Source organism: Ambystoma mexicanum, chromosome 4q (assembly GCF_040938575.1).
Source record: "Ambystoma mexicanum isolate Mex_15411 chromosome 4q, UKY_AmexF1_1, whole genome shotgun sequence".
NCBI classification, from domain to species: Eukaryota; Metazoa; Chordata; class Amphibia; order Caudata; family Ambystomatidae; genus Ambystoma; species Ambystoma mexicanum.
The window spans coordinates 830,086,488-830,107,414 of record NC_090928.1 but is presented as its reverse complement, the minus strand read 5'-3'; the positions used below and the strand labels follow the sequence as shown (position 1 = coordinate 830,107,414).

The 20,927-nt window shown below is 43.5% G+C and overlaps 1 protein-coding gene across 1 annotated transcript in view; it reads right to left on the bottom strand.

Annotated features, from left to right (window-relative positions):
• The window catches only part of FSHR (follicle stimulating hormone receptor), a 2,702,145-nt gene that overhangs the window by 1,708,948 nt on the left and 972,270 nt on the right, over positions 1–20,927 (bottom strand). The window contains exon 2 of the mRNA XM_069608399.1: positions 5,311–5,382. Within this exon, the coding sequence (XP_069464500.1) occupies positions 5,311–5,382 (72 nt within the window). The remainder of the gene's footprint in view (positions 1–5,310; positions 5,383–20,927) is intronic.

Below are 20,927 nucleotides of genomic sequence, written 5' to 3'. Positions count from 1 at the left end.
GTTCTCTTGTTGGCTCCCTATATGTATGGACCAGTTTTGGTTTGAGATTTTGGTTACGCTTAAATGCGAACATAGGTTTTTTCATCAGTGATCCACGTTGTTTAACGAGATTCCAATGTTTACCAATGATTCTCTTTACATCCCCACTCACTGGATTAAATGTTGTGACACATACCAGATGATCATTTTTGTTTCTTTCTTGTTTCGTGAGGCAAATATCCCGGTTAGTGTTTTCTGCCCTTTTCATTTGATCTTTTATTAACCTTCTTGGGTACCCCCTATTGGTCAAACTTTCTTTAAGTTGATCTGCATGTAATTTAAATTCATCCTTTTCAAAACAGTTCCTCTTAATACGCAAAAACTGCAGAAAACACTAACTGGGATATTTGCCTCACGAAACAAGAAAGAAACAAAAATGATTGTCTGGTATGTGTCACAACATTTAATCCAGTGAGTGGGGATGCAAAGAGAATCATTGGTAAACATTGGAATCTCGTTAAACAACGTGGATCGCTGATGAAAAAACCTATGTTCGTGTTTAAGCGTAACCAAAATCTCAAACAAAAACTGTTCCATACATATAGGGAGCCAACAAGAGAACACACTATCAATGACCAATGGGGACTGCCACCGATTGTAGGACATTTCAAGTGCGGTGGTTGTGTTGCGTGCCCCCTAACTGAGACGAAACGTGAATTTCGATATGGTCAGAGGACCTGGAAAATGAATTGCCACACCAACTGTCTGACGAAAAATGTAGTGTACATCATTAGTTGCCCCTGCCAATTGTTATATGTGGATAAGACCACACGTGAAGTTAGACAGCGCATCTCTGAACAAAGAAGTTGCATATGGAATAGAGTGATAGACAAACCGCTTGTCGAACACTTTGTTAAGATGCAACATAAGGATACAGACCTGAGGTGGTTTGTATTGCAACATATCAAAACTAACATGAGAGGAGGTGACATTGGTGGAACCCTGCATCATATTGAACAGAAATGGATTCACACCCTGAGTACTGTTCATAATGGTCTTAATGTTTCAGTAGAGTGGAACAATTTGATTACCAAAAGTTGAGAGCCAATTGAGCCAACTGAAGGTCCAATATGAGTTACTGGTATGGGCCTTGATAGTAGAACTACATTCTGGGGAATAAAGATAAAGAAACTATTAATAATGTAGATTTATACAAATAATTATGCTGGGTCTTCACAATTGAACAGACCAAGTATGCATTTACTAAAGTATGGGTTTGCTATTATCAACCTATTCGATTCTGTATCTGTATATGAATATATACGTTTTCTGTGTGAATAAGAAATGACACTGTCTATATGAAGAGTCCAGTGTTGGATATCAAAAGTTTCAAGGTACTGAATTGTCGGATACGATATCGAATGGGGACCACAAATGATGTGCGATTGTTCTTTCTCTCGCGTGAAAAAATGGGAGGCTGTCATTGCTCATTTGTTTTCATATGATGGACATGTAGATACAATGAATCCACAATGAAAAGGTTTGTAAAAAATATTTGTAAAAAATGTTTTTTAAAGCATGGGATTCGATCCTGTGTTATCCTGTTTTTCATACTTGATAAGGGTCACTTCGAAAAAATGGAAAAAATGAAAGATTCTGTAAAGTGGAACTGTTTACATGTCCGTATTGAGGAATGGACCCAGTTCCTTTAATTAGGGAGTGAGGTTAAATTTTGCTCCAATAGTATGGTCTTTAACATGAGGTCTGATTCTACAGGTAAATAGTTGGTGAGGTGGGGGATTTTGAAACGCACACTATGCCGTCGCGCCAGTGACCTGATGTAGACGGCTGTCTGGTCCTCTTTTGAGGTTTTGTCCCTTTTTAGTGTCAATCACTGTCTTTGAAGAAAGAAAAAAGATAGTCCTTCTCTTATGTCGAGTTCCTCTTGGTTGGAGTGACTGGAGCCGAATGAATTGTGGCGGCCGGTGGTAGGAATCTCCTTGTCGTATTAAAAGATAAATGCTCGTTTTCAAGTTTGCTTGCATTTGCGAGCATAAACGGTTGTAGTGACTAGATTCGCCATCTCCCGACGCTCTGTATGTTTGAGTCGGTGTGTACTCACGAGCCCACATGGGTCTGTGGTGACTGGTAGACATGGGTTGGATTGTGTCTAGAGTTTGGATGAAGTATCTTTTTTGTTGATAGCGTGTTTTACTGCTACGGTACAGCCCCACATTTGTGGGGGGGGGTTGTTCAATAAATCATATGTACAAAATCGTGTTTTTTCCACGGTATTAGACGGAGTGGTGTTTTGGGCCATGGGGTTAGGAAACAAGGGCTTTTTCGGGACAAGAAGGGAAAAGAAAAAGGAGAAAAAAGGACCAGCATGCCACATAGTGATATTGTGTTGCACTGGTCGGTTGGTGCCACTAGTAGTGTAATTGCTGAAAATTTCCTCTTGAAAAGATTTCACTTTGGATTGGTTGGAGTTATACACACCTGTAGCTGCATGCTTGGTGATATAGACTATGTAATTGGTTGCAACGGTTTCCGTTGTGTGGAAACATGTGCATAAGAGTTTTCTATGTGCTAACTAGAGTCCCACTATGTGTTCGTCTTACAGCACGTCATATGGCCTATTGAGTCGGCAATTTATACGCTGACCCAGGAGGTACCTTGGGTCATGAAATCGTGGTGAAGATTTTCGAGCCACAGTGTGGGAGCCTGTAAGTATTTTTCTTTGGGTTTCCCTAATCTCACTGTATGTTTTGCAGTGTCATTAATATCATCCCGGACACTGAAATGTGTGTTTGTTTGTTGGTTCCACAGGTACAGTATTGGCACTGTTTCCGGTGTAGGATTAAAGTCCATTTTCCCGTTCACCTACCTTTTATTTGGAAATTGGGGGGTGAGTAAGAACTGATGTGTGAAGAGATCTGAGTCACATTGTAAGATTAATAGTCACTATTTAGAAGTAATAGGGATGACACTCTGTTTTTATGATTGTTTTTAGATTGTACGGGCCCATATTTGATAAGAACAGGGAGAAGCACTTTTCTTTGCCTGACGTCCTGAAGAAGGTCTCCGACCGAAACACGTGTTGACGTTTTTGTGAAAGATACCTGACCGCAATTCGGTATCAGATAGACCACGACACCTAATATTAGGGACTGGGTCATTGCTCAATGTATTCAAAGAAGGGAAACATTATTTTTCCAATGCCCATTGATGCACTAAACACCTTGGGTGTTCTTACTGTTTAAATGTCTGAATGAATTGTTGTATGTGGCCATGATTGTTGGTATGAAACTGTGTCTTTTTATCAGGTTTTATGATATTTAGATGATTTTTTTCTTATGTAATTAATTAATTGAATACAAATTTGAATATGGAATAAGAGTGTCATCCCATTCTACTGATCCAACCTTGGATATCAATATATTACACCTGAAGGATCAGGGTTTTGAGTGCAAGACTATCCATTTATTTTTTCTCTGTATTTGTGTTAGGCCTCACAGCTTTGAAAATCGAAGAAGTATCCACTGACAGGAACCACTTGTTTTTTTTTTTCTTTACATTCAGAAACAAACTGCTTTTCAAAACAGCTCATGATATAAATCGGAACTCATACAACTTAACACAATATTACAACGGTTCTGCAGCCACATGCCAACGGAGCTGATTTTTTAATTGCATAAAAATGTTTGAACATTTCATATTCTTGATATCCTACATGCTTTGCCACATAAGTGAGCTAAAGCCTTCATCCAGACGTCACCCTCGTGGCTCTCAATAATATTTCCCATGCAGTGGCATGTCTGATAACTCCTCACAGTACGTTCCATTAGATAACATCTTCCTTTGAGACTTCCACTGGCTTCCCTTCAAGATACCCAAGGTTTTACACCTGCTGAATCCTCTTCAAATTTTTCTGCACCAACAGGTTGCACTCACCGGCCAATAAATTTGCTGTCGCTAGAAGCCAAGAGATTGCCCACAGCCAAGCCGTTGCTGATCAGTTTGTGATAATAGGCCACTAGGAATGAAAAAAAATACTACAGGCTGTCCTCAGATTACCATCTGCCCTATGGAATAACCTCCTCCTAGACTGAAAACTCACAATCTCTCTCCATCAATTCAGACACAAGCTGAAAATAGCAGTTCCTGCTGATTCAAGAACCAAGACACCGGTCCCAATTTACAGCTAATTGGTGACTGTACTCAAGGTATCCTGTTTTTAGCCTGCACTTAAGAGTTTTCTGTTTACACAGCTCCACAGTATCCTTCCTTCAACTATTATAGGCGGCTGGTTCACCACTTCTCAATCCTTAATCTATTTCTTAGTGTGTGTCCATGTTTTTCATTAAAATGTACAGACCCCTTCTTCTTATATCTAGTAACTACAACACCCAGATACTCCTTTGGGAAAACGCTGCACCTTCAAGTAGATTTCTTTAATTTTATTTGTGTGTTGGTTTACTAAGCAAACCGTACACATACATTTGTCATGTAAAATGTAACTGAAGAATAGCAATAATGTATATATCTGACACAATCAAAAACTGAAAGATAGACACATATATATCTACAATCAACTATCTAACAGATCACACCACATCACAAACATAGATTGTTGTTTAAAACTAAATTCTAGGAGAAAAATAGAGTTTACTATTATTTTCAAATTGTATATGTATCCTTTTAGCTCAAATGTGTCAGAGCTGTTTCACCTAAAACCCAGGTCTAACTTACTATCCAATAATTTATGAGATTGTGATGAGTATTAATCTTTACTTAATTGCATTTTCTTACAACGAAATCTGGACAATACACTTCATTATTAACCACTGATCCAGATGTGAATCACTAAATAGTTCACAGGAGACCCGGATACTACAGCCGCCTCAAAGCACCCAAAGCAGACTGGGAACCTGTGCTCCTTCTCATGACATTGCCTCATTGCACTCGGCTGGGTCTCCTAATTCTGGCAAAACAGGGGTAAAAAGGGCACTTCGCGCCAATGTTTACTGCTCATTGCTTGGTGATTTATGCTGACCGCTTGATGTTTTAATGATGATGATAACAATCTCGAATGACTATCTAATTAGTAATAAGGCCGGATCTTCTGCAGACCGGATTCTGACACTTGTTTTGGAACAAAGAGTTCTCTCTTTTTAATGTTCTTCTGTTTTTTCCCTGCGCGAGCGTCAATGACATGATAGGAAACACGCAGCAAGAGGACATTAAAGCTTTGACATTGTTTCTATGTTGAAAAAAGAACAATATTGTAACTGTCCAACAAAGCTTTCCATTTGTAAGTGTAATACATACATATTTTCCACGTCCTCAAATCCAGAGAAGGCATCTTTTGGGATAACTGCCACTTTGGTGAGTACAAACCTCCTGAAAATAAATGTAAAAAAAAAAAATAGAAATGCATGAAAAGGCAAGTCTCAGAGTGTTGTAGGACCAAAAACAAAAATCACAATTTGCGAATGGTATCATATGCCCTAAATGGCAATATTTAGTATGTAAATTACACAAATAATTTAACATGGGCATGCGTATTATTCCAACAAAAAGGGAAGGCAAAAAGGCCCTGTCCACACTGTTATGCGAACGCACAAGTAGGACATCTGCATTTCTGAAGATCAATACTCAATAAAATGAGATAATGACTTAATTTCATGGATGGTTGACCTTTATTGACACTTATGTATGACACTTTGAAATGCCACAAGACGGGGAAAGAGAGGTGTTGGGCGCTGAGTGACACCAGTTCTCTCTCACCACAGCCTTCAACCCTAGCCTTGCCATGGACTGCCACCCAGGCTTCAGTCTACACCAGGAATGTGGGCCGCCAATGTTACTGGGCAGTTATGAAAAGGCGTGATTGTTGGGAGGTGGAGAGGCACCCTTGGTCTGCACCGATGTAACGAAAATAAAAAAAGGGTCCTATCTACCTCCAGAGTCTTCGTGGTACACAGGCATGCACCCCATACGAAGATGCTGCCTTAATGAGAGTCTAGCACTGCTATAAGGGCCCGTAGAACTGGCATAAGGGCCCACGTACTTATGCTGTGCTCCAAGACGGCTTGATTATGGTTATCCACTGTGAGCAGTGGCGTACTTAACACAAAATGAGCCCCCCCATGTGAACTCTGTTGTTGCCTCTCAACCCCAAGCTCCTCAGAGAAGCAAATAGTATATGCCATAGACCCTCGGGTCGGCTTGAGCCACCACTTATGACTAATGATTGTTGATCATGCAGCTGCAGCGCCGTGATGCAGACTGTACTAGGGGAAAGATGAAGGTTTTGAATCAAATCGTATGCCTTACACCTAACATTGATTTGCATCATTGCCATGGGACTTCCTCACAATCGTTGCAAAGCTCTGTGAGTGGAACATGTGCCATGTGTTGGCATTATAAAGGGGCATTCTATGTTTACGTACTTTAGCTGGAATTCAGTATATTTTGCTCCTTCTATGCAATTGGTCATGCAATCATGGTATGGCATTCTATTCATAAGGTATCACTTTCAGGACCTGAACCTTCATCCCATGTACATTTTTACAGTGACGGCCACTATTGTTCCATTGTTTACTTTTTACTAAAGGGTTGAGTGTCCCAAACAAAAATAGCCACGTGGTATTGTTATTTTATACACTCTATTACAATGATATGGTATGGTATGATATGATATGACATTTATAACGTGTCTATACACAAGTGTTTCAAGGCGCGACGAGGCAAGGCTGGGGGAACACAGGGAGGATAAAGACAATGATCTTACTAGGCCTAGTGACATTGAGATCTCGCAAGTGCAGGGAAGAGGGCAGGGGAAAAGTGCCAGGGGAAGGGGAGGAAGTGCAAGTGCAGGACACAGGATCAAAAACAAGTAGTGCAGGCCGCAGGTGGCAGTGCAAGGGTTAAGTACAGACAAGTGACTGATAAGTGCGGGTAAACAGACTGTAGGGTTGCAGATACCGACCCAAGTGCAATATGCATATCCACCTGGACTATGTGCATTTGCCATTCTCATCTGGGCTAGTTTTATGTTGCACTTAAGTTAAGACCCATCCGAATAACAGAAATGGTGGCATGGTTCCTTGAACTATATCCAAGGATACGCTTTAGGAAATTACCCAGCTAAAGTGGAAAGTTCTTAGTCAAGCTTGGGAACAAATGGAATAAAGGAGATATCCTTTTAAGGAAAATCAGTGTGGATCTGATTTCAACTATTTTACAATTTAGGTCAGGATAAGTGAAGGTACATTTAAAAATATGCATATTGCAAAATACTGCCCTAATAAGGAAGTCTGTAGACTATGGGCGTGGTTCACAGAACGTTATTCAATGGGATTGAACCATTACAAAACGCTTCTTTGAATCAGGCACCATGTGTCGTGCTTATTCAGAAATCTTTTAAATTGAAAGGATGAGACCGTTTTGTGTGTGTCCCAAAACTGCCCTTATGATAGAAGCATGACAATTGACCCTGAAATAGCGAAACAATCGAAACCTTAAAACAGCAAGTGAACAAGGAAGTCTGCCATTTCTCTTGGATCTTATCCGTCATGTATAAGGCACACATGCACTTACTGGCGAGGTGTTACTCATCAATATGTGCACATTTATGATCTCTATCTGGTGACACCATCACCTGCTAATATTTTGAAAACAAGGAGAATTGACAAAGGAGAAGCTCACACCGACTTTGCAAATTCCCACCAAGACATCTGGTGTTGTAGACAACATGTGTTAACCCTGTTGTACTAGACACTGTGCCCTGTGTTTGCTCACGTTGCACAACCTAGGAGTCATGATTTTGTACACATCTTTGGAATTAACCTGTTTGACAGGTGACAATTCAGCTCTCCAAACATCTCAGTAAAACAGAAAGACTCACACAGTATCTCTTGCAAGACTTTAGTGACACTCATGTCCATGGCATGTCTACATTATTGCAGCATTCTTGTAACCACACACTTCATAAGCATACCAATTCACTTCAAATGAAACAGAACTGTGCACCGGGCTCATTGTCAGGGACAGCCAAGATGGTGGCATATATGTTCTCCATTAACAAAATTGACACTTGTGGCATTGTTTACCACCCACTAGGTCAAATTTCCAACTGCCGTGAAGAATGGTCACACCTAATTGTGGACTTCCAACTCTTCTCAAATAATTGCCATAACTGGTAACACTAACCAGTGGGTTGACAGCAAATCAAACAAGCCATTCAAAATGTTATCTGTTCTCAGGGTTTCCTGCAAGAAGTCCTAAGACTTACTCACACAGATGGCCACACACTTGTCATTTTCTTAAGTTGTGGAAGTGGGATCAAGCAGATATCCACATAACAACAATTTCAGTTCAATCCTTTCTTGATAACTGGACAACTATAGTGCAGCCACAACAGAATCATAAGCTCTTTCAGACAACAAACAAGGTAATGACAGGAGATGACATTTCCAAATACCTGCATGTCTGACAGACTCCAGCGGATACTAGAAAGCAAGTGATTGCTAAAAAGGGGATACTACTTAATATATAAATAGCTCAAACCAAAAAACAGTTGAAGATCAGTAGACATATAATGAAGCAACCAACCCAACACAAATGTAAAACACACTTACCCCACCCAAAAACAGACAATGACCTCTTAGTATTCTTTGAAGAAGAAAATAGCTATCACTGAAAGAGCCATCACCAACCTCTAAAATTCCTTCAAAATATATGACCTGGAACTTGCATTTATATGTGCACAAGATTATTAAGAATTACAGTAATACATTTAAGAGATGTCACGTGTATGGTGCCAGCAAATAACATGTTAACTTCAGTCTCCAATCAAAGGGGATAATTTGTTTGTTGATTCCTAAAGCATCAGTATTGCTATAATATTGGTGCAGAGTCTACAGTAGCTTCTGAAAGGCCTCCAGCGAAGCTGAACAAAGGAATTTGGTAATCCCTGCCAGTGTCATTAAAAAAAAAATGGTTGGTGACTGAACCATCATTCCACAACCTATTGTAACACGCATGCTTGTGCTTGGGCACATGAAGAGTTGAAGACATTGGACACGCAGAATCTATGAGGAAGACCAACATTGAAATCAGGACTTACACACTGCTGTGTCATTTCCAAAGTAGGAAGAACACTGAAAACGTTTGTGCACACCATTTTCTCTGGCCTTGTCCCCAGAAAGCTGTTAAAACATAGAGGATTATGGTGGTAAGGAGATGCAGAAGAGGGCATTCTGCTATGCAGAAGCTGGATGGGACTCCTGCCTTCTCTAGAGGGAGAATATGCACTGTGGCTTTTTGCTGGGGATCAGTCTGTTGGGACTTTCTGATGGCATTTATAACGTGCCTATACAGAAGTGTTTCAAGGCGCAACGAGGCAAGGGAGGGGGAACAGAGGGAAGACAGAGACAACAATCTTACTAGGCCAGGTGACATTGAGATCGCACAAGTGCAGGGGAGCGTGAAGGGGAAAATTGCGAGGGGAAGAGGGCAGGGGGAGGGCAGTGCATAAACAGTAATATAAATAAAGACCATAAATGAAGACATTAAATAAAAAGTGCAGCCCGTTGGTGGAAAATGCAAGGATAAGTGCAGACGTCAGGTGTCAAGTGCTGGTAAGGGGCCATAGGGATACAGAACAGTCCCAGATGTGCACATGGTGTGGAGGGGACCTGGGCCCGAGATCAGAAGGTAGCCAGGTAGCCAGTGCAGTTTCAGTTTCTGCCAGGAGATCTGCAGGAGAGAGGAGGAGAGAAAGCAGAAGCAAAGAGGAAGGTCTTGAAGTGCTTCCAGAACCAGAGATGGTTCTCCTCAAGTTTCAGAGATTCAGGGAGGCTGTTCCAGAAGGAGGTCCCAGCAGAAGAAAGATATCTACCACCAACTAGAAGCAACTGACTCTGAGGGAGTTGGAGGCGGACGAGCAGAGAGCTCGAGAGGGGAGATATTTAGGAAGAGAGATTTGAAGCTATTGAGGCCCCAGGTCCCAGAAGGCCTTGTGGACAAGGCAGAGGGTTTTGAACGTAGTCCTCGCCGCCACTAGGAACCTGTGCAGAGATTTCAGTCTTCGAGAGATACAATCCTCGCAGTCTTGTTTTGGATGAGTTGCAGAGTGCGGAGAATAGAGGTAGGCAGATTTAGAAAGAGGCTGTTGCAGTAGTCCAGCCTAGAGAGAACCAGAGCTCTTGAGACAGTGAGCTTCTGGGGGAAGGAAAGGAAAGGAAGAATACCTCTGAGGAGGTGTAGCTGGTAGTGTGACTTCTTAGAGACATCAGCGATATAAGGAGAGAAGGAGAGTGTGGAGTTGAAGATGATCCCAAGGTGTTTAGCCTCACAGGTGGGAGCAGGAAGAAAGCCAAGCAAGGCTGGCCAGAGAGTGACAGAAAGGAGGGAGCAGGTGTGCGGATGAGGAGAATCTCACTGGCATTAAGGCAGAGATCATTGGCGGCACAGCACTCCTAGATAGCGGACAGACAATTAGATATGAGAGAAGGAGAAGAGGTGGCTGAGACGAGCCTGAAAATGAGTTGAGTGTCATCCGCATAGCACTGAAAGTTTGGGCAGAGACCAGCAATGGTTGAACAGCCAGGGATAGAGGTTAGACTCCTGGGGAACACCACAGGTAGAGATAGAGATAGAGGAGAGGAAGGACCCAAGTTGGACATGGGAGGAGTGATTGGACTGGAAAAAATGTCAGCAAAGTCAGGACCTGATCGGTGATACCCAGGTTATCACGGAGACGGTTGAGCAGTTTGGCATGATTGACTGTGTCAAAGGCAGAAGAGAGATCAAGCAAGATGAGGACACAGGTGGTGTTGGAATCAAGGTTGGAGAGCAGGTCTTCACGGATGGTCAGGAGAGCAGTTTCCATGCTTCTGGCAGCTTTGAAGCCAGACTGATGGTCATGGAAACAACCAGCCGATTCAGTGTGAAGATTAAGCTGGGAGATGGCCAGCTTTTCCAGGAGTTTGCCCAGGAAAGGAGTGATGGAGATTGGGCAATAGATAGCCAGGCAGGAAGGGTCAGCCGAGGATTTCTTAAGAAGAGGGTGCACACGGAAGTGCTTCAGGGGGGAAGGGAAGACTTCAGTGGCAAAGGAGTGGTTGCAGAGTCAGCCAGAGCAGGAGCCAGGGTGTCAATGTGGTCCTTGATGGTTTTGGAGGAACAGGGGTGAACCAGTTTTGACAAGACTTTCATAGATTGGACTTGTCTAGAAACCTCATCTAGGGAGAACAGGGGAAAGACAGAGAAGGAGAGAGAAGGAGAGAGGACAGGTGGTCAAAGAAGGGATGGCGGAAGAGTAGGGAGGAGATCGAGGAGGGGGAGAGGAAGAGAGAGAGAGGACAGAACGTCCTGAATTTTAGAGATGAAATGAGAGGCCAGGGCTGTGCAGAGGGCCTGGGAGGGGCCAGGAGAGGTAGACACTGCAGCAGGATTGGCCAACTCCTTGCAGATTTCGCCAAGCTGTTAGATGCAGCGGAGATGCAGGCTTGCTTGTGGCTCTCTTCTTGGTGCAGACAGAGAGCCGATATTGCCTTTGGAGCAGGCGGCAGGCCAGTTTGACAGAGGGTGTACCGGAAGGATGCCTTTTCCTCTCAGCCACCCTGCAATTTGCGTTTAAGGGAAATGAGGTCTGAGACTTACCAAGAGTTGCACTTGGCTTTGGGCTTCAATCGGATCCTCATGACAGCGGCAAGAACATCGAGAGTATCATATATAGCAGAGTGGAGCATGGAAAGGGCTGCGTCACGGTGTGAGTCAGCCAAGGGTGTGGGGGTGAGAAGGTGGCAGCAACATCCTCAACTGACACAAGCTTCATGGGTCAGATAACCGAGAAGGTGAGTGGCAGTGCTGGAATTGGCTAGGCCTGAGGGGTAGAGAGGGTGAGCTAGGAGGAAAGGGGAAGGTCTGAAGAAATCAAAACATCCAGAGTGTGTCCTGCAGAGTGAGTCAGGCCAGAGGGGAGAATAGAGAGTGAGAGAGTGTTGCAGAGGTCACAAAAGAGTCCAGAGGAAGGACAAGAAGCATCCAGGTGGATGTTAAAGTCTCCAAGAAGGAGGAGTTGAGTGGTTAGGGCCAGGAGGGAAGAGGAGAGGACCGCCCACTCAGAGGGGAAGGAGGAGATCTGATCAGGTGGCCGATAGATGATAGCCATAATAAGGGAGTGGCCAGGAGAGAGAGAGAGCCTGCAGACAAGGCATTTGAAGGATCAGTAGGCCTGCGTAGGAATGACAGAGGCAGGAATCCACTAAGGGAAGATCAGGGCTACACCCCCTCTGGAAAGGTTGGATCTGCGCATGGAGAGGATCTTGTAGCCATCAGGAAGACGAGTGTCAAAGCTTGTGACAGAGTTGGTCATGAACCATGTCTCGGTGAGACTGAGGACATCGAGGTCAAGATCGTTCAAGAGGCACCAGATGTCAGAGGAGTGTTTGACAGCTGAGTGAGAGTTTAGAATGGCAATATGGAGAGGGTTGCCATCCTTGAAAGACTTCCATGGAGGAGTACAAATCACGCCCTGCGGAAGTGTAGAAGAAGCCTGGGGGGGGGCAGAAGAGGACGGAGGTGAGGGCAAGGTAGCCAAGGAGTAGACAGCAGGGGGAGGCAAGGAAGCTGTGGAGGGAAGAGAAGGGAGAGCTGGAGAAGGAAGGAAATTTATAAGGCACGAGAAGCATCTGTCAAAGAGCAGGAGGTTGGCTTGAGGGCCTTGGAGCAAGACGGTACCACTCAAGTAAACATTAATGAGGAGATTAGAGGAGTGGAAGGAGGCCAGGAGAGCCTCCCACCAGGTGCCACCATTAATGGGAGAAGAAGAGAAAGGAGAGAGCACAGAGACCATATGAAGAGTCAATATGTCTGGCAAGGGAACGACAAAGAGGAGGTTGGTGAGGGTTTGCCTGGAGGAAGCACTGGTTTAGGTATCAGAGAGAGGGAGGCCTGGGTTGGAGACCAGGATGTCCTTTTTAAACTTATTCCTACCAGATTTAGTGAGGAGAGCAGGATAGTCGATAGCGAAGCAGTTAGAGAAGTTTGGAGAGACAGAGAGCACCATAAACTAGGTAAGGAAAGGAGAGAATGGGAAAGGTGTGGGAGGGGGATGGGGGATCACTAGGGAAGGACTGCAGGAGGAACCAAGAAGACGAGACAGAGAGAGACGAGACAATACTGTACAATTGGACAAGACAGAGCTTGGATAATGGTAGAAAGTTTGCTAGATTAATGCTTTGCCAGGAGACAAAAAACACAAGATGGCACTACTTCACAGTGCAATTTAAATAGCAGAGAAAAACATACCTAAGTCTGAGATTCCTGTATAGTGCGGAAAAGGCCTAGTTGTCACAATGCAATTGTAGATACTTTCACAATGCAATTCAAATACCAGAGAAAAACCTACCTAAGTCTGAGAGTCCTGTATAGTGGGTAAAAGGCCTAGGTTCCACAATCCAATTTTAGAGACTATGACATTGGTTTGTTCACACTGGAGATATCATTATTCAAAAGCAGGGGCCTCAAAGGACAAGATGGAGTGAATGCTATGTGGTCTTTTCACACAATGGTTATACCATTTAATAATTGGATTTTAATGATGAAAGTCAGGATTTTCTTTTTCTAGAGACAATCATAGATTTAATGGCTGATTTTCTGACGAGGATGGATCAATGATCAGAAGGCAAATGCTGTCATGTAAGGTGAGAACCTTGCGGCTGGAGAACGGGTGGGAAGAGATTTAAGGTGGCACTGTGGAGAAAAGGGGATTCAGTGTGAATAGGTTACGGATAAAAATATTGCAGATGGCAAAGGAAAACATGCAGACATGGGGTATTTGCAGAAGCAGAAGAAAGATCAGACTTTGGATGGAGACGTCTAGCCTCAAAAAGTATAACCTGCACATGGTTGCTTCACCAAACACACAGAAGGAATAACTGTCAAAATCCAAGATTGTCAACAGTCATTACAGTGGCTCTAGAAAACAGGGTGTTATGGATGAAAGAGGAAAGGGACAGAGATAAAACATTCAGAGCACAGTGAACTTACAATGAAATGTGAGCTATGGACCACGGTTCAGAAGGAAATGTATAAGGAGGCAGGAGTGCTGAAGGAGAATGACCCATCACCATAGCTGAATAAGGAAACACTAAGCTGTTGTGTTTATAGACTGGTGGGGAAATCCTCAGATTCCTAGTACCTGACTGGATGCCATGTGCGCGTGCTGATGGTGGAAAAAGCTCCTCAGAACACTGACCAAGTCCCTAGAGCCTGTCAGAGACCCACAGAATTCTCAAAGACAAGTAGGATGTGAGAGGGTGCTTTAGATGTTTTACAAAGTCCTCAGTGGCAGAGAGAGATACTGAGAAGTTTGAGAGAAGCCTAGATGAGTTGCAGACTGTTGAGAGGTTTTCGGTGGTGCCTAAAGATTGACTGGAATGCTAGGAAGTTTGACAGATGTCTAACCCTTGAGAGGGGGATTGAGTTGCTTCAGAAGCAACTACCGACAGATAAGAATATTTAAGAGGGATCAAAGGTGTCTGTGAGATTATGGGATAATGCAAGGTTTTAGCAAGTGCCTAGAACCTATGATGCGAGATCGGAATCCTGACATATTCCTACAGTAAAAGAGTGGCATTGAGTATTTTAAAATGTGCCTATAGCCTGAGAGGAGTGCAGAGAAAACCGAAAAATGTCTAGTTTAAAAGCACCCATAGTCTGAGAGGGGTTCCCAGAAGCATGAATGATGCACAGATAATGAGAAGCACTTTGGAAAAATTAAAGGGAACCTACTGCCCGAGTGAAGTGATGAGGAACTTGAATGTGTGAGAAGACCTACCAAAGGAGCCAAACCAGGTCTACCACTCATTCCAGCAAGGAGATTTTGTGATGGTGCACCAGTTTCAGTGTCTGACAGCATTAGCAAAATTATAACACAGCCCTTATCAGGTACTGTTAGTCACTGTGATATCTGTTAAAGTAAAAGATATTCCTGCTTGGGGTTACGCCTCCCATGGTAAGAGAAGCATTACACCCAGAAATGAGGCCTAGGAATGACCTTATCTGTGTGGTGGTGGAATTTCATTATGTTTGTTCAGCTCAAATGACTCTCTTCTCTTGAAAGAACAGGAACTGTCAACAAACAAAGTTAAACCTAGTAGAAACGTGAAGCGTACGAGCATATTACTACTTCAGAGGGTCATGGCCCTAGTTTCGCTGTCAGTACCTCATGACTCGGCTAGGAGGGAACTTTGACTTGAGAGGGTCCTGGGACTGTGGAGTGGAACTGCTTTTGGTTTTTCTTACATCACCAGCCGAAGGTAAACTGGAGTGCTTGTCTATCCCTGTCATGCCCTTCCAAATTGGCTGTCAGATGCATGCTTTCAAAAGCACTGCTAGCCACTGGACCACTATTCACCCCAGCTCCAGTAGTATACACTAGAACATTCACTGTCACTGCTTATATCCCAATGAATGAGTTGGCTCAAACTTTCACATTATCCAAAGTAGCTTATTTTGTATACTTCTAACCTGTATTTCGTAGATGGTGATAGGCATATGGAAAGGGTGCTGGCTTTGTTTACAAATTACACTGTACAGGTAAGGTGTGAGACATAACACAACACTGAACAAGTAGACACATGACCTGGAGAAGGGTACATCTCCAGAGTGGGTGGACATGGTGAGAGTGACTGGAATGTGTGATATAGATTGAGAAGAGATAGAGCGGCTAGTGGTGAAATAAAACACTAAAATGACAAGTATTGTTATTTGGCAACCTATGGGCACCCTTGCTACCGTCTCCCTAAACCTCTCCCACACTCCCTTGCCTCCAATGGCCTTCCATCCTCCCTCCTCCTCTCTTCCTCCTCCCTGTCACACCGGATGAGGTCACCAAAGTTGACTATTCTATGAAGGTCTCATCCAAACAGATTTCCCCTTGCTCCTCCAGAACCACCAAGGACAACATTGGCTCTCGTGCCCCTGCACTCTCTGGTCTACTGGTTCCTTCCCCTCCTCCCTCAAGCACACCCTTGTGCGCTCCCCTCCTGAAAAAAACCTTCATTAGACCCTACCTGTCCAGCCAACTACTGACCTATTTCTATCACCCCCTCTCTTGGGAAACGCCTCAAGAATATTGCCCCCCTCAGCTTACTTCACACAATGCACTTGTTGGTGGTCTCCATGACCATCAATCTGAATTGTGATCATCACAAGACATGGAAACTGCTCTTCTGAACATCCCTGAAGAACTGCTTGCATCTCTGGACTCTTAACTCTCCAGCTGTCCTCATTCTTCTTCATCTCTCCTCTGCTTTGACATGGTCAACCTCTCCATCTCCATAAAAGGCTCCATAATATCCTGGGTATCTCGGAGCAGGCACTGGATTGGCTGAAATCCTTCCTAAATGATCATTTGTCCCAAGTTATTCTGGCCACCTTCTCCTCACCTATCTCTTTCTCACCTGTAGGGTTCCCTAGTGCTCCAACCTCTCCCCCTGGCTCTTTAACATTTACCTTTCTCAGCTAGCACTTCTTGTTTCCTCCTTCTCCTCCAATGTCTAGTGTTATGCAGATAACACACAACTCTTTTCCAAAATTCCCGAAGACCCTCTTGCATCTTCCATCATCCCTAACTGCCTTCTTGCCATCCAGTCCTGGTGCACTTCCAATGATCTCTGCCTCAATGCCAGCAAGACTGAGATTCTTCCAATTCGGACCCCTGCTCCCTCTTTCTTGCCCTAACACTGGCCTTCCTTTATGAGCTCTCCCTCTTCTCCTTCATCTGAAGCCAGAACACATGGAGTCCTCTTTGACTCCTCTCTTTCCTTCCTCCCTCACATTCAGGACATTGCCAAGAAGTCCAACTTTCAACTCTTCCTTCTCAAAGGAATTCACCCCTTTCTCACTTTTCCCCAGAGGCTCATTGTTACCAGAACTCTGGTTCTCTCCAGGCTGGACTACTGCAAATATCTTCTCTTGAATCTACCCTCTTCCTCTCCATGCCCCCTTGGGCTAATCAAGAATAGGGCCGCGACACTTATCCTTGGCCTCAAGCACAAGGACCCCATCTCTCCTGCCCTAAAATCTCTTCACTGTCTCCCGGTTGCTGCAAGAATCAAGTTCAAATCCCTCTGCATCATCCATAAGGCTGTCTGGGGCCATGCACCACACTATCTGCAACTTGTCCTTACTAAATACTCTCCCCCTAGACATCTTCCATCCTCTGGTATCAACTCTCTGTGTGTGAAACATTTCGCTAAACTGAGGGCCAGCGGTCGATCTCTTTGCTCAGCTGGCTCCCTCTCATGGAACAGAATCCCCCTTCCTCTTTAGCTGGACCTCCTCAAATTCCAGAAGCTCCTCAAGACTTTCCTTTTCACCCCCTCCCTCCCTTCTTCCAACCTCTGCTAATCTCACAGTTGCTGTGATTGGTGATCAGGCCCTTTTGTGGCTCTGGCCTCCCACACCCAATCACTTTCAGCCTCCGACTACACAAAGCACTTGACTTGGCACTTACTGGCCTTTGCCACTGTAGGCCTGCACTTACCCATCTGTTTCACAGATGATAGTTCTCTAGCATGTCCTACTTTGGGCACTTACACCTGCTGCTCACTCACGGGCACTCCAGCACTTACCCGCCCTCCTTCTTCTCATCTCCTCTCTCTGCACTTGCATGCTCTGGATGCTCACAAGGCCTATTAGGTTTGTCCATTGTATTAATTGTTTTTCTATCCCATGTTCCATCCCTATTGCCCTGTGGGTGCTTTGAAACACACTTTAGTTGTTGTATAAGCGCCTAACAAATGCACAATAAACAAATAAACACATACATAAATGTGACTTCAATGGGTGTGACATAAATGAACTGAGTGTGTTTAAATTAAACCTATCTACTTTGCCACCAGTAAGTTAGAGAGGGAGACTAGTCATACTCTATGCTTCAGCATTCAGTGTCTCATATAAGGATTGTGTCCAGATTTCAAAGAGTATGAGCATCATTTCAATCTGTCTGGTATGATATGGTTGGTGAGATAGATAGGTCAGGGCAAAGATGTACTATTGTGAATGTGTTGCTGGATATGATTACCTTTTTAATTCCTCTATCTGCCTTTCAGTTGAGGTCCCAGTTCCCTATTTGCTTGAGGGTAAGAGTAGTATGATTATTGCAGCAGCTGCAAGTATTATCATGCGGTATGGGCAAGAGAGAGCTCTCTGAAATGGTGTGGAATGGAGCAAATATAGTCCGTTTTTAGTTCTGGATTGTTTATAATGGGCAATAGCTTAGTGACCATTTAGGATGACTTGAGCACAATTCACGAGCACTGACACCAACAAAGGTGAGCTTCAGATCAAATTCATCTTCAGTTCAACTACCAGAGAAATTCTATCCCAGCTCTTTTGCAACATATCCACCTCAGGAACATCACTGGAGTGGTGCTTTATCTGTGCTAAGGTGTTGGACATCCTTAAGAGTTCTTAAGGGTCAACTCATAAGCATCTGAAAAGATGTGCGAAATAACACCAGTCGTCCTGAAACTCCTAAGAAGACCAGGTCAAGCAGATATACATAACACAAATGTCTTTATAGTGAAAACTCTGCAAAATTACTTGCATAGTAAGAGTCATTAGTATTACTGTTTCATTGGTCAAAAGTAATGTCTCTTACTATGCATGAGGAAGTCGTTTTGTAGGGTTTTCTCTATGAAGACATGTGTGTTATGTACATCTGAAAAGATGTGTGGTATCAAGCCTGGTCAAGGGAACTGATTCGGGTATCCCAAAATGGTTCTCCACATAGGTAAAAAGGTGGTGGTATAGACGCTGAACATGCATAGGACTGCTTATCACCTTTAAAGCCAAAGGCCAAGTCAAAGGAGGGCAGATTCCAACAAGTCACTCGTACAACTTGGACTGGGAACTCATTAGCAATGTGGGAGGTGAGACCTCCTGGAATTCCATCTCGATATCTCACCAGAAGCAACCTTGATTTGTGGATAGTGTTGGGGATAAATTGGTTATTGTGGCCCATCCAACCTTCATAGCTAGCAAGTTAGCTAGTGATCAGATCCTGCTAATGGGGAATGGTGCGAGAAATTTGAAACAGGTACTCCCCTTCAGAGTACAGTTTTGTTTCAGGCCAATTATAGCTGCAAAAATATGTTTGCATTTTCTTCAGTTGGCATCCATTTCCTGCTCAGAACCAATGCTAGAACACACACTGCCTTTTACGCTTCTACACCATGAGTTTGGATCCAATGTGACCCAATTGCTTCTTTATAGATTTGAGACACTTTTAGCAGTGTTACCACGGGTGGGAGGTTAAAAGGGAACTCCATGTCATAGAGGTATTTTTGTATGAGAGAAACACGCATTCCATGTAGCACACTAGTATGCCACCTTGTGAATCTCATCAGGTGTGTTATGTGTATTAATTAAACGTGCTAATGAAAAACCTTTAGTTGCAGCCACCTTGAGTTTAATAATGTTTTCTGTTCTTTCACCAGGTATATTGTTAAGTTGCTAAAATTGCAATCAAAGTGAGGAGGCCGCAACCATAGTTACCTCCAGACCCCCTCAAACACTAGAAAGAAACATGTTGTAGTCCACTATAAGATTTGATGCTGAAATGTTTGCTGATCGAGATGAAATAGAGAAAGCGATTGATGCCTTGATTGTGATCTAGAGGGAAATGTAAGGTCTGCTCACATGGACTTGGCTCTCATGAAAGCTTTAATATTTGTGGTAGGGTGATGGGCTACTGTAGCTCCAAATTAAGAACCAATGATCCATCTCGACTCAAGGTATGATGCCTTTGTTGTACTTTGGTGCAAAAGGGGAGTATGAAATTAGAAAAAAGATGTTTCTTTTTGTATACTCCTCCATATTATCACATATCGTTATTTCCATCACTTTCCCTTTCAGCAGACGTTATTGCATTATAATCTGATTTAATAGAGTGGCTCGGGGAAAGTATGGTTTCCTCTCTATTTCTCACGCATGTGCATAGGGCAGGACCACAAAGTGTTGTCCCGCAAGAATTGTAGCCAAGGCCTTTTTGACACATGTGAGCCGGTATGGACAAAGGTTTGCTCAGAGAGAACAAATTAAGAGATGATGGAAGTGGTGCGTACGCCCCTTGGTGGGACGTATTGAATGAGAACCCATCATGTGAAGTGATAAGTCACAGCCAGAGATTATGAAGAGTCTACCTCTCTTTGACTAGTTTGTTTATGCTTTAAACCATTCCATATTGTTCTCTATTGAAATGTATGCACTTTATGTAAGCAGTCAACCTGTGAATGAATGATATTTATTTTGTATCTGCAAAGGAGAGTTTATTCCATCATTAATATAAACTCATGTATTCTCATAATGCCAGACACTTAAATTCAGTTTTACTTCAATTGTAGTGCACACGTTGTTAGAAGTCAACATCTCTTCCAATCAGTATGTACCTCGACCGTCCATAAAAAATACATGTATCTATTCACCTAATTGTTTCATATGAACTGTCTATTATTAAGTTAATACGCCCCGAGCCGTCGGGCCATTACCGCGTCAGGTAATGCCCCGGGGTCCATACTTCCAGCCCAGAGGCGTTGCCTTACGTTGTAATGTCCCGCTGGCGAGGGGCTTATTGCCATTTGTACCCCGGCCCATTAGACAGGGGTTCTAATGGTGGTTTTATTTGTTGCGAGAGGAACTATTACCCTGCAGCACTGACAGGCTGGTGAAGAAAGCTTATGACTCCCATACTTCCACTTACAGAGGTTGGTACTTGAAGAAGCTCCTGAGAAACCGGACAAAGCTAGAACCGGAGGGTGATGTTGAGAAGTTTGAAAGCAACCTAGAGTGTGAGAGGGGCTTTGAGAGGTTTTGGAAAACTCCTTCAGTACACTGATATGTCTAATAGATGCCTAGGAACTGTG